The sequence below is a fragment of the Mauremys reevesii genome, linkage group 5 (genome assembly GCF_016161935.1).
Source record: "Mauremys reevesii isolate NIE-2019 linkage group 5, ASM1616193v1, whole genome shotgun sequence".
Lineage (NCBI taxonomy): Eukaryota > Metazoa > Chordata > Testudines > Geoemydidae > Mauremys > Mauremys reevesii.
The window spans coordinates 9,214,721-9,228,931 of NC_052627.1; the positions used below are offsets into that span (position 1 = coordinate 9,214,721).

The following is a 14,211-nucleotide window of genomic DNA, read 5'->3' on the forward strand; positions in this document are numbered from 1 at the left end:
AAGAAGGGCTTTGGCCCCAGTGCCAAGATATAGGACACCATTGTTACACTGTTCAGAGAACAGCCTGATATTGAAACTGTAGAGCCAAGATGGAGGCTGATGTTGACGCCAAAGAAAAAGCCAGTACAACAGGGCTTTCTTCAGCAGGCTTCCTAGCCAGTACTGACAATTGTGCCAGTAAGTCTACACTGCAAGGCAGCCTATCTGGACAGGCCAGGAACTGCAGGGTCCATCTCCACAGCAGAAAACTCAGGAACCAGAAGAGACTCTGGGACAGAAAGGCACAGTAAGCCAGTTGCTGCCCGATAAGCCTGTGGCATCACTGGTACTGACAATGCCAGGACTGAAATCAAAATCATTGGTACCGGACTCAATAGCTGTTCCACAGATGGTACCCGAGTTGATGGCACAGTATTAATGTATTCTGGCCTCGTTACCGTGGAGCAGATGGACACTCCTGATATATCCTGGGTGCTCAGAGAGAGTCCACACTCATTTTAAAAGAGGAGAAAGTCTCTGAGCTGGAATGTCCCCAGTCAGTCTCATCAGTTCTCTTACCTAGAAGCCTAGAGGAAGGAGAACAATCTATTCTTCTCCAAGGGGAAGAGTCGAAGTCTAGAGGTCTATACGATACCACTACCACCCTTGAGGCAGTGTGAGGGGCCGGATGATCTGTCAAAGGCCCTGGTGTTTAAGCAGACTTCCTGGCTTTTCCATGAAGTGCTGTTTGTGATGCAGTTCTCCATGAATTTGCATTCTCTTGAATGACCAGCAGATGGACACAACAGAAATGTGCAGTTTCATTGACAGGGTTCCCTCCCCACTCTGAACTCTGGGGTACAGGTGTGGGGACCCGCATGAAAGACCCCCTAAGCTTATATTCCACCAGCTTAGGTTAATAACTTCCCCAAGGCACAAATTCCTTTCCTTGTCCTTGGACGGTATTGCTGCCACCACCAAGTGATTTAAACAAAAATTCAGGGAGGGGCCACTTGGAGCCTTATCCCCCCAAACCCCTTCACCTCATTTCCTGGGGAGGCTTGAGAATAATATTCTAACCAATAGGTTAACAAAGGGAGCACAGACCAAACCCTTTGATTTTCAGTGTCCTAAAAACCAATCACGTTCTTAAAAGAAGAGCTTTATTATAAAGAAAAAGTAAAAGAATCACACCTGCAAAATCAGGATGGAAGGTAACTTTACAGGGTAATAAAAAGATTCAAAACACAGAGGACTCCCCTCTGGACTCAACTTCACAGTTACAAAAAACAGGAATAAAACTCTCTTAGCACAGGGAAAATTCACAAGCTAAAACAAAAGATAATCTGACACATTTCCTTGCCTTACTTACAATGTTTGTAATCTTAGATGCTCATTTCAGGTATGTTTTTAGGAGATGTTTTTTCCTGCCTGGTCCCTCTCTCTGTTCAGAGAGGGCACAAACAAAGAGAGCGTAAACAAAACCTCCTCCCCCTCCGCCTACACATTTGAAAGTATCTTCTTTCCCCATTGGTCCTTCTGGTCAGGTGCCAATTAGGTTACTTGAACTGATTAACCCCTTACAGGTAAGGCAATTCAGTACAGCTACTCAGAAGGGAATTTATGCTACCCTTAGCTGTATGTTTACCCACTCATCAAGACACAGCAAGCACTGTGCGATCAGTGTGTGGGGATCACCCCACACTACTGACAGTGCTTAAACCTGGTGAGGGCGTATCACCAGATTTCTACACTAACTACTTAAAATGAATACAAACTAAGTAGTGGGTAACTAAACTACTACTAACAATCTCCAAAAACAACACAGAGAAAACTCACTGTGATGCAGTAACTATGAGGTAAACTGCACAGGGATCTCCGACTCAGGCTGTGGGTAGTAAGAAGGAACTGGGGGCACAAGGGCAGTGCCACCCTTTTATATAGCCTCAGGATGGGGCCTGAGGCAGCACAGGGCACATACACCAACCCAACAGGTACTATTACACAAAGTTCTCCAGCTATGACACACTAAGCATGTGCACACCTGAGTCCAATATACTCCTGTAAACACTCGAAGAACTATCGGCATTAACACTAGCTCTGCCTGTAATATTTTTGAGTTAAAAATATATTTTGAGTGCGAAAATTGGCTTAATTGCAATGAAAATGCTTTCCTATTGTCTTTGGTTAGTCATTTTAACAATGTACTTTTAAAACATTTTATGAAGATAATTAAACTGCTTATTGATAGTGAAACAGTCCTAACGCTAAATAGATCAAATTCATAGAGAAATGCTCTAAATGTGTACCTAGACAATTAAAATGTCTTATTTAAACCATGGCAAGCTGATAAGTATACAAAGCAGGAATGTGCCTAGCAATTCAATGACTCCCTTTGATCCCATTTACGTATCTGGTTTGTCAAAAAAACAACTGTCTCTAATGTTGATAAACAAATTTGAGATCTTAGATCTTAGCATTTTCCTGGTTTAGAATGTTAACCCCAACCCATTAAATAAAATTAGATAAAATTCTTGGCTTGAAAGTCAACAAGTCTGGTGAAGCCTCCTGGCCATGGAAACCTGAGGAGAATACTACTCTTTCTCTGACTGTTTCAACTTTCAATGTTAGGTGGCATTGCAGAAAAGGGATTCTAACAGGCCCTCAAATATTATAAACCTTTTGGATGGTCAACTTAAACATTCATATTTTCATCTGTAAAAGAATAATGTAAAAGCTGTATTTTATTTTCAGTTATGACCATCTAAAACTTGACAAATGAAACTATATTTGTTAGGCATTAAACAATAAATTGATAAGGACATGAAGATTCAGCATGCGGCGTGATCAGACTTCTAAATGATTAAAATGAAAATCTGTATTCCAATGTATACAAAAGACAACTTGGAAATGGTCCAGTATTCAATCTGATTGTTATTGAATTGGGGGAATGGGTTACCAATGAGGTGAAGGTTCATTAATTTCAATGAGAGGTAATTTGTCAAGCAACATAGGATGTGTCAAGAGAGATTACCTAGATCTCATCTTCCTTTTTCAAAAAAAAATGAAAGCACTGAACTGCCAGGAGAAAATATAGTTGTTACAAAGAGACATTCAGAGATAGCCAGAGCTGACAACTTTTATCTCTGCTGAAGTCTCGTCCCCTGAGATACATTACAGTGCAGTGACATCAAAGCTGGACAGACAATTGTGATTGCTATTATCAATGACACAAGGATAAAAAGAGGCCTGAGGTATCTGCAGTGACAAGCAAAATAGAAAATCTACCATAAAAAAATACTGTCCAAAACTTACCCAAATACCAACTTTCCATTGGTAGTTTCTCAAAGTGAGGCATTTTGCATTTGAAAAGGGCATGTGAAAATCTCAAAACTGTCTGCAACCTCTACTAACAGCCACCATATAGGACTTGAGGAGAGGGCACAGGACAAGGTGGTATAAGCTTTCAACCATACACTATAGTTCATTTATTAAAATATGATTTTTAAAAAATTAATACCTTTACCTGTCTGTTACACAATCAAGTCTTTATACTGTATACACACAGAGTTAATTGGTACAAGGGACCCTTTAAGTGTCTTAATTTTCTTAATTCCATAGGAGCTCAGGTATCCTATTTTTGGTAGTGGAAAAACTGCTTTGTATATGCACAGCTATAACATTTTAAAATGCGATTTTTTAAGAAACAGAATGTTCAGATGGATATAAAAGGCCCTTTTATATTCAAGAGTAATTGGAAAATAGAAAACCACACTGCATACAAACTTTAAATGTATTTTAGGTGAAACCTTTATGCACAAAGTTATTTTCCCCACCTTTCTCCTTTCAGCTGTGTGAAAAGAAGAATACTTTCCTCATTCAGGAGATTGCGTATGTTGTATCCATTTCCTAAGAGTAAAAGAATAAAAAGTCATCAGAAAGTTTTATAGCATTATGACCAAGTTGCTGTAGCATCACTTAACTTTGAACACTTTTCCTATAGGCATTTTGAACTCTTTGGCAGTTAGGGTAGGTCAGCAACTTAAACAGCATTTCATCCATAATTCCGAAGAACAATAATAGGCAAGCCACCAAAGTCTGAATGTGAATTTAAAATTTATTAATAGTTGGGAGGAAAGAAACTGCATCTAGGATTGTTTACTTTGATATAGAGTTAGACTAACCTTACGAAGATGTGTATTGAGGAGTGTCTTGAAGGGAATGCATAAGATTGGGCCATTAGCCCTCAACAGCTATAAGAAAACTTTAATAAAAGCTGTGATTTTCATACCAAGAAAAAAAAAATCAAGGCTATCCCCCCTCAAGGGGTTCAAACTTGTAATTAATTTGTATGCTCACAGCACCACAAACTTAGAACCATTTAAAAAGATGGCGAGTGAACACATACTTCTTCTAGAGTAAGGCTTTTGATGGGAGTTACACAGAGATCTACAGCCCCTACCACCTTCAATGCCTTTCCACTTATATTCAGAATACCAGGAGATGGACCCTAAGGATGGAAGTTAAGTATGGATCTGTAGGGGCCATACACAGAGATCTTACCAGTCATGGGTAAGTGGCCAATTTTTTCCCTTCAGAAATTGTTGCTGCAGATCCTTATTCTTGATACATTAAGAAGTAACAACCTCCTTAAGGATGGGGGGCTTGGGAGATTTGCTGATGCCTTTCTCTGTGTGATTTGTGAGTGGTTCAGGGAGCATTCATGCTATCTAGCTGGGCGTAGGGCATCACATGCTGTTGTACTGAGTGATGACAGCACCTGGAGGGGTTTGCTGCTGATCACTAGCAAAGCATTGTGAGAAACAGCGCAGGCTGGAGAATTAAGGGGACACAGTGAAAGCCCACTTCCAGGTTGTACCCCAGGGATCCCATTGCAATATTATGTAAGTTTCACAAAAGCTGCCTTCAATCTAGTGAAATTCACGGTCTACTTCAGAATCATCACTAATTAAAGTCATAAGCTTTAATACCATCTGATCCATTTACAGCAAACTTTAATATGGAATAGATTCCATTTTAACTATCTTGGAAGGAAAAAACTGGGTATTTAACAAAAAGTTTGCCCCTCTTAACATCCAACTTGTGTAACCTAGCCTGGACAGGTAAATTATGTGATTTCAGAAACCAAGCCAGAGGTGTCAAACTGATTCAAGTGGAATTTTATGACAATTTTAAACAGAACATTGGTGTGCAGATGCAAGACCAACTTAATGCTATAAATAATCAGCCGAAGTTGGTAACTTGCTGTCTTCCTTGCACATGTTATAGCTAGGAACAGTATTCTGGTGCAGATAAATGGAATACTTCAAGGGCTCAGGGTGTAACTATCACTCTACTCCTGGGAGACTCCAGACAGGCATTTGCCAGGCTGCACCACTACAGTAGGGCTGTGGCTGAATGTGAAAAGAGGTTAGATTGTAAATAATGTGTGTTGTGTGATGCCCAAACGTCCAATGGATCAGCGCAGCTTCAGCCTGAACCGTATCAGGGAGAAGACGCCCATAAGGGGGTGGCTAAGTAGGCTTTACCTTTTATGCCCGAAATGAGGGGGAGCAGTGCCTGCTGCTTTTCTTCTTTAAAGGAGGCTTTGAAAGTCAACTCTGGGTACCTAAAGAGCCAGCATTCACTAGATCCAGATTTGCTCAGTTGCTGGCTAACACTCACAACAGTAGTAATTGTTGGTTCTAGCTCCATCTAGTGATCTTACAACCAGATGGGGATTCTGAGACCAGAGTAAAAGACTCAGCCACACCAAAAATACCTGAAGCTCTTAGCCTCTGTTACAATGCACTGACATCTGGTATCTTCAGGTGGGTCCAATCAGTTCCAAGTGTCTCAAATCTGGCAGTAATGCCCCTTGCGCTACCTATAATTTTGCCTCTGGCGTGGTTGTGAATCTCACTGCTATTTTTGGCTCCAGAATCTGTTCTTGAGAAGCAGCCTCCATTGCTGAATTCTCTACAGTAAGTGGTAGGTGTTCCCAAAGCTCCAGATAGCCTGTGCGGACCTCTTATATTTCAATTTTGGGTCTGAGGCCCCGCATCAGAGAAGTGCCAAGGATGTAAGGGAACTGAAACCTCAAGGCAAATAAAATAGATGTTCATACAATCCCCAAAGTCTTCCACCAAGACTTCTTCCTTGCAGTGAAAGAGGTTCTTAATGTGAGCTTCTGGCAACAACTTGATCCTTTTTTCTGCCTCCAATCCTAATATTCTGAACTATTTATTTCCACCACAGACTGGGATTAATTCATTACTACTGAGATGAACTTTGCATGTCACCCATCTAAATGAGGGACTTAAGTTTTCGGTCCTTTACTGTGAAGAAGTTTAAGAAGAACCTGTTCTAGGTTAATACAGTTTGCAAACCTGCTTCATCACAGGATTTCAACTTGGGGCTAATGAGAAAGATAGCAACTAGAGAAACGACAATCTCCTGAACCTGCATTAAATTGGAACCAAATCCAGAACAAGAGATGAACCGATTAAAAGATTTCCCGAAAGCTGTGTATAATGGAATTGATCACACAACAGTAAAATAATAAATCTCTTCCCCCAAAAGGGACTGGGGGAAAAAATCCAACATTTACTTTTTTAGATTGCCTGGAAAAAGTTCAGACTGCTCCTGTATCTGATTAACTGAACAGGTCATAACTAATGAAACAATTATCCCTCCCTCAAATTATTACAGCAAACCAAAGAGGAAAATAATAGAAAAGACCATTTTTTACATGCTGCTAATTGGGTTTCTTTCAGTCCCATAATACGCAACTCAGACCATATTATAACTAAGGCTGTGAATCTGTCACGGAGGTCGCAGAAGTCACCGATACCGTGACTTTCCATGACATGTTTGACTTCCACAGCTGCAACAGCCAGTGTGGCTGGCCCCAGGGGCAGACTGAGAGCTGTCTCCGGGAGCCTCAGAACAGTGGGTGGACAGAAATTTGTGAGAAAAATTAGTCAGTAAAAACTGTTTTTTCCTAGTGCCTCTAATATCTAACACTTAAAATGCTTTCTTCAGCTTTGGCTACTCATTCTTTATAGCTCAGTCACAACTACTTTCCTGTATCAAGTTTATTCACAAAGTTTCTTTACTTCTGAAGTGGGAGATCTTTTTTACTCTTTTTCTCAATATTATGATTTTTTATCTCAGTTTGAGAACTCTCGCAGAACTCACCCTTACCTGGGTACAACTGATTTTCAGCTCAACTTCTCTGTCGATGTTTTGTCTTTCCTACCATATTTCAAGATCCAAGAGCAACCAAATCCTTTTCTACCTCTACAGGGACAGGAGACTGGATTCTTTGGCAATTTTAGTACTCTTGATCCAGTCACCTGCTGAAAGTGGCTACATCCAAATGCTAGAACTAAAAGTCTTCTGCAGATGAACAGAGCCTGCTTCATGGTTCTGAGCTCCAAGACATTTAGTATGTTTAACTCAATGACCTTGTCCACACATTAGGACTTTTCAGACCTATAATTCCTAAAGGGGGCAAACTCTTTTGATGGGAATACTGGTGGAAGCTCCAAGTTTAGACAAAGCTCATATTTAAACATGGTGGTAAAAATAATTGTGCCTGTCTGAACCACGGAAAGAATAGTCAAAGTGGAGTAGTAGCTCCACTTTGGTAGTTTTACCATATTTTTCGCACAGAATGTATAAGTCCTTGACAGTCAGATGTCTGTAGTTATTGGGTGGATAGACAGCTGCATAAGAAATTAGCATCCATGGTACCTATCACCAATAGAGGGCCAGTAGTAAGATTAAATGGTGAATTCACCAGGGGCTTTAGATGCTTGCGTTTAGTAAAAATGTACCTAATAGTATTTGTAGTGACAGGTGTTCTGGCAGGTGCAATCTAGACTAAATCCTGCAGGGTTTCAGTACATACCTTTAAAGATGCATTGTCCACAGCAATAGAGAGTACAAGAGCCATCCTAACCATGTCATCTCCAGCCCCTGAAAAGTCTTTGACCCTTTGCTTGGGACTACTAACCTAAAGACAGGAAATCCTGCTAAAAAAAGGAGCTGCAAACTAATTACACTGAAAGCCAAATAACTTAGTCCTTGCCTACAGTGGAAAGCCACACCGCTTTAATTATACCCGTATAATCCACCTAGTGGGGATGCAGTTATGTCAGCATAAATGGTATAGCCATTCCTGTACAGGAAGGGGAATAACTATACAGGTTTAAATCACCTTTATGCTGGTATAACTGCATCCACAATAAGGCTTCAATATGGTATAGCTTTCAGTAAAATATGTATCATAACCCTAACCAACCATAAAGTTATAACAGTAAAACTCAACTGAAGACCAATCCCATAATAAGCAAGCTGGTTTAGCTGACCAGAAAAGATCAAAGAACTGAACAGCGTCTGACAGTCTAGTAACTTTCACAGGTTGGAGATGACCTCACTATTTCCTTTTTCCTGCCTTCTGCTGGTAGCAAGATATAATAGCCATGATTTGGGCTAACATAGTGGGGATTTCCTCAAACCTTTTTCTGAAAACGTTAACACTTCAGGTAGTACTGCTACACCTTGTACTAGCTCTTCTTGAGTGACTGAAGACAAAGTCATAGCTTTTGCTTCATGGTGCACTTGAAGCCTGAAGATAACCAACATAAACACACACTGTTTTGTGTTACTGCTTACACACAAGGGACCATTAACTTCTCTCTGCCTTTGGGACTCATTCACCTCTTAATGAGGTTCTTATCCCCAGATTCAGCAAAGGTTGCCCAATTATTCCCTATCTTTCTCCTAGCCCTGCCCCCCCACCTCTCCTTCATCTTAGTTTCCACCACTTATACTCTCCCTTCAGCTGGTCCTTTTGCAACAAATTGTTTTTAAAATGTACTTACCTTCTGGGACATAGAAAAAATCTCCTGTAGTCAGATAGTAGGATGTCTTATGAAGGGTAACAATAATTTTGCCACGGATAACATGGAAAGCCTTCAGAAATTAAATCAAAAGCAAATATTCTATCATTAGTGAGATCGTAGTACTATCAAAGAAAAAAATCCTTTAGGCTGAAACTTTATCCTCTCATAGATACTAACTTTTTTGTACAAATAGAAATTAACCCCCCCCCAAAAACCAATAAGCCCCCAACTCCTCATCACTCCCCCCACCCCACTGCAAATTATGGTTGTGAAATCAAGCATTTAATAAAGACAGGTATTTGAAATGTAACATTTTCTCCTATAGTAAGACTTTTACATTGCTGCCTACATGTTATGGTATTTATTATCAATATACGGATATTTACCATACACCGAAGAACATAGGAAGGCTAACGTGTGCCAGGTGGCTGAGTTACTTTTGTAGAGCAAAATTTAACTTAGTGACTTTCCCTTATTTTTCAGTGTTTGATTCTACAATTTAAAGGTTTCATTATCATGTTTTCTACATGTATTCCTTTTTAAGAAAACGTAATAAAAGTTACAAATACAGCATTAACGTCAAGTAGTAAAATACTTCTAACAATACTAAACAGGTCTTTAAAGTATCAAAGCCTTTCAGTACATGGTATTTTGCTATACAAGAATATATAAAGAAACAGATGTACTCACTATATTATCTGTGAAAACAAATTGGTGCCCCTTTTCTTTAAGCGGTTTCAAGATCAATTTACCAGCAGCAAAAACAGATGTATTCAGGTTTTTATATATTTTCACTGACTCATCATTAAAGAAACAAGAATGACTATTTCCAGTGTTGACACACTCTACAGAAAAACAAAATTGACAGAAGCTGAGCAATAATATCCATGTGTATATTAAATATTTTTGTCATTAGCACAGCACATCATCCAATTTCTTAATCATATTAAGTACTCAGCATAGTACTTTGTTGTAAGATTCCAGGTTCAGCAGACTGAAAAATTCTAGAGTAGTGTGCTATCTCCCTACCTTTTCCCCCTTCTCTGGCTCCCCTGACTTTCTGCATGAGGAAGGAAGTGGGATATCTCAGCACCTCAAGAGTTTAGGTGAGCGGAGGAAGCCCTGATCAGCATACCTCCCTGTATGACCCCAAAGGAGGACCAAATTCTGTAATCTTGTCACAGAATTCTTCAGAACCTGGTCATGTCATTTCAGCAACTTACCTAGCAAAACTTCTTCATTAATTGTTGGGTCCCATACAGCAGTTGGCTTAGAAGTATCTGCTAGGGAGACATTCAAATGTTCAACATGACTCCCTGAAAAATAAAAGTATAAAAAAAACTAATCACTGTACATTTTTAAACCAACCTGAGATGATGTTATGCCACTATCATTTCTCAAATACTTTAGAATTCAAATGCATAGTGAAGGATTTAAATAATTCCTCAGATTTTAAATATTCAAATAGGTTGGAAGACTACTCCCTTAATAAATGGTAATTACTTTAATACAAAATTTTTGAAGCTATAATTTATCAGTGGGGTCACTCTCTTATGCAAGACAGGCAGGGACTTCCTAGAACAGTGGCAACTGCTCCTGTCACAACAGTAACAACAATACATCTCCAAGACCATCTACCTTCTAAAGTTCATTTGCTGCTTTAAAGACACTGAAGTTCCTGAAGCTACTTAAAATTTTAAACATTTTATGAAGTCCCAAAAAAGCCTTTCCCCTACCAAATTCTGATGGAGGTGACTAAGTGAGTGGGAATACTCAAAGATGAAACCTTCAAAGAAAAATTATTACAAGTGAAGGTTTTCTCTCTCTTTACAAGATTATAGGATCTTCACTTGGAGATTAAAATTTCAAGGGATATTTCTAAAATAAAAGGTAAATCTTCCAGCCAAATGTCAGGAAGTCAGTGTAACTTCTTGCAAAGTACAGAAAATTAAGACTCCTCTAAGGTAAAAGCTTCAGGATGAGTGCAGGTAACCAATCCAAAGTAAGATATCCCAACTCTCACACAACCTCTAAGGGGCAGGACAGTTTGGGCACCCTATAACTGGGGAGTAATTCCTACAAGCAGTCAGAACCTGGATTTCTTTCTTGATGTCAAATACAACCTATATTGCTTCATAAATACATGGAGACTACCACGTGGCAGCTTCGCAGATCTCCTACACAAGGACAAATCTAAGGCTGGAAACAAAGCCACTCTGCCTCAGATAGATAAGTTTTGACATAACCCTCTCTAAACTGCAGGCCTCTGTATGCTGTAGCAGTGACAGATGCAGTCAGACAGACATTTCAACATAGTTCTCTTGATTTCAATAGAACTTAGGGATTCATGTTAGAAAATTTACTCAGCTTTTTCATTTAAGGGATTTAGTCTGCATTAGCTAAAAACCCAGTGATGTTTTCACAGAGTTCATGAAAGAGTGCCTCTGAGGATGACTGGCTTATTAAACTGGAAAATTACTATCCCCTTTAGAGGGAAATTCAAAGATGTCTGAAGTACCAGCTAGTCTTATGAAATATAGTATAAAGTATGTATAGTATAAAGGTTTGGTCACTAGAACCTAAAGTTATTTTGCTACCAGCTGAAGTCAGAAATGACTTACCAGGTAGGAAACGTGACCCCAGAAGTAACGCTTATCATAATCAGGAACACATTACTATCCCATGATAAAGGGCTCTTTACTGGGGGGTTCAAATGCATGTCTTAAGTGAACCTGAAAAATGACTGCAGAAACTCATCTTCTTTCAGTGATTTCATGATAGGTCAAACCTACTGCCAAAAGGACATTTAGCCCCAAATTAAGGCTGTAAATTAATCGCAGTTAACTCACACGATTAACTCAAAAAAAATTAATCACGATAAAAAAATTTAATCACGATTAATCACACTGTTAAACAATAGAATACCAATTGAAATTTATTAAGTATTTTGGATGTTTTTCTACATTTTCATATATATTGAATGATGTGTTGTAATTTAAATCAAAGTGTATATTATTTTTTATTACAAATATTTGCACTGTAAAAATAATAAACAAAAGATAGTATTTTTCATTTTACCTCATACCTCACTGCCATCTCTGTCGTGAAAGTGCAACTTACAAATGTAGATTTTTTTTGTGTTACATAACTGCACTCAAAAGCAAAACAGTGTAAAACTTCAGAGCCTACAAGTCCACTCAGTCCTGCTTGTTCAGCCAACTGCTGAGACAAACAAGTTTGTTTACATTTACAGGAGATACTGCTGCCCTCTTCTTATTTACAATGTCATCAGAAAGTGAGAACAGGTATGTGCATGGCACTTTTATAGCTCGCATTGCAAGCTATTTATGTGCCAGATATGCTAAACATTCGTATGCCCCTTCATGCTTCAAACACCATTCCAGAGGACATGCTTCCATGCTGATGACGCTCATTAAAAAAATAATGCATTACATTTGTGACTAAACTCCTTGGGGGAGAATTGTATGTCCCCTGCTCTGTTTTACCCGCATTCTGCCATATATTTCATGTTACCGCAGTCTCAGATGATGACCCAGAACATGTTGTTCATTTTAAGAACACTTTCACAGCAGATTTCACAAAACGCAAAGAAGGAACCAATGTGAGATTTCTAAAAATAGCTGCAGCACTGAACCAAAGGTTTAAGAATCTGAAGTGCCTTCCAAAATCTGAGAGGGCCGAGGTGTGGAGCATGCTTTCAGAAGTCTTAAAAGAGCAACACTCCGATGCAGAAACTACAGAACCCGAACCACCAAAAATAAAATCAACCTTCTGCTGGTGGCATCTGACTCAGATAATGAAAATTAACATGTGTCGGTCCGCACTGCTTTGGATCGTTATTGAGCAGAATCCGTCATCAGCATGGACGCATGTCCCCTGGAATGGTGGTTGAAACATGAAGGGACATATGAATCTTTAGCGCGTCTGGCACGTAAATATCTTGCCACACCGGCTACAACGGTGACACGAGAACGTCTGTTCTCACTTTCAGGAGGCATTGTAAACAAGAAGCGGGCAGCATTAGCTCCTGCAAATTGTAACCAAACTTGTTTGTCTGTGCAACTGGCTGAACAAGAAGTAGGACTGAGTGGACTTGAAAGCTCTAAAATTTCAGATTGTTTTATTTTTGAATGCAGGTTTTTTTTGTACATAATTCTACATTTGTAAGTTCAACTTTCATGATAAAGAGAGTGCACTACAGTACTTGTATTAGGTGAACTGAAAAATACAATTTCTTGTTTTTTTACAGTGCAAATACTTGCAATCAAAAATAAATATAAAGTGAGCATTATACACTTTGTATTCTGTGTTATAATTGAAATCAATATATTTGAAAATGTAGAAAACATCCAAAAATATTTAAATAAATGGTATTCTATTATTAACAGTGCGATTAATCGCAATTAATTTTTTTAATCGCGTGACAGCCCTAATCCAAATTCACAAGTAAAAGCCTTTAGAGTTTTTGTTTTGTGCATTTTAAAATAGTTAAAGCAGATTTAGTGGGAGGCCTATCTGCCCTACACCACAAACCTTTTCCAAGTTAAAATTATATTTTTTTCTGATAGACTCCATTCTAGAAAGTAGGAAGTCTCAATACCTCTGCTCAGAAATAGCAGGCTTCTGGAATTATACCCATTACCAGATAACAGATTGACAAGGAGCCGGCTTCTTTACTGGGATGGAATATGGTGCTCTGGTTCTAAGTGATCATCTGCGGACCAACTCAATCATGAGATCAGTCACCACCATCTGTAGTACGGACAAGAACTCTACTTGTCTCATCAGCACAACCAGCTAACGTTTTTAAAACAACTGTCCTTGTCCACATTGAGGATAAAATCATACAACACTAAATTAGTTAAAACATGTTAGTTAATATGTCTAAAACAATGTGTTTTCCCAATATACATAAGACCTTTGTGCATTGCCTTTTGGTATGATATCGGTGATGCTTGAGTTCATGAAATGTTTGGTAGTTACAGAAGCTTACCTACACATAATAGGAGTACAAGCATTAATTTATATTATCTAACCAATAGGCTGATCAATGACAGAACTGCAGTTCACCTTCTTTACTAATTGCACTGAGTTTATCACCAACCTCTGATTCCCTCAAGTAGCTCCTCCTTTCTCACTACATGAAGTTCTTCTTCATCTAGGGTTAGCCATGACCAATGTTTTAAAGCCCAATGTCCTTGTCCACACTAACATGTTAGTTTTAATTCATATTAATATCAGAAGACAGGATACTGGGCTAGATGGACCTTTGGTCTGACCCAGTAGGGCCATTCTTTAT

The 14,211-nt window shown here is 38.9% G+C and overlaps 1 protein-coding gene across 2 annotated transcripts in view; it reads right to left on the reverse strand.

Annotated features, from left to right (window-relative positions):
- CENPC (centromere protein C) overlaps positions 1–14,211 on the reverse strand; it is a 71,701-nt gene that overhangs the window by 21,187 nt on the left and 36,303 nt on the right. For both annotated transcript variants that reach the window (XM_039542080.1, XM_039542079.1), the window contains exons 15-18: positions 10,115–10,207; positions 9,582–9,736; positions 8,871–8,961; positions 3,816–3,888 (exon numbers count right to left, since the gene is read on the reverse strand). In XM_039542080.1, the coding sequence (XP_039398014.1) occupies positions 3,816–3,888; positions 8,871–8,961; positions 9,582–9,736; positions 10,115–10,207 (412 nt within the window). The remainder of the gene's footprint in view (positions 1–3,815; positions 3,889–8,870; positions 8,962–9,581; positions 9,737–10,114; positions 10,208–14,211) is intronic.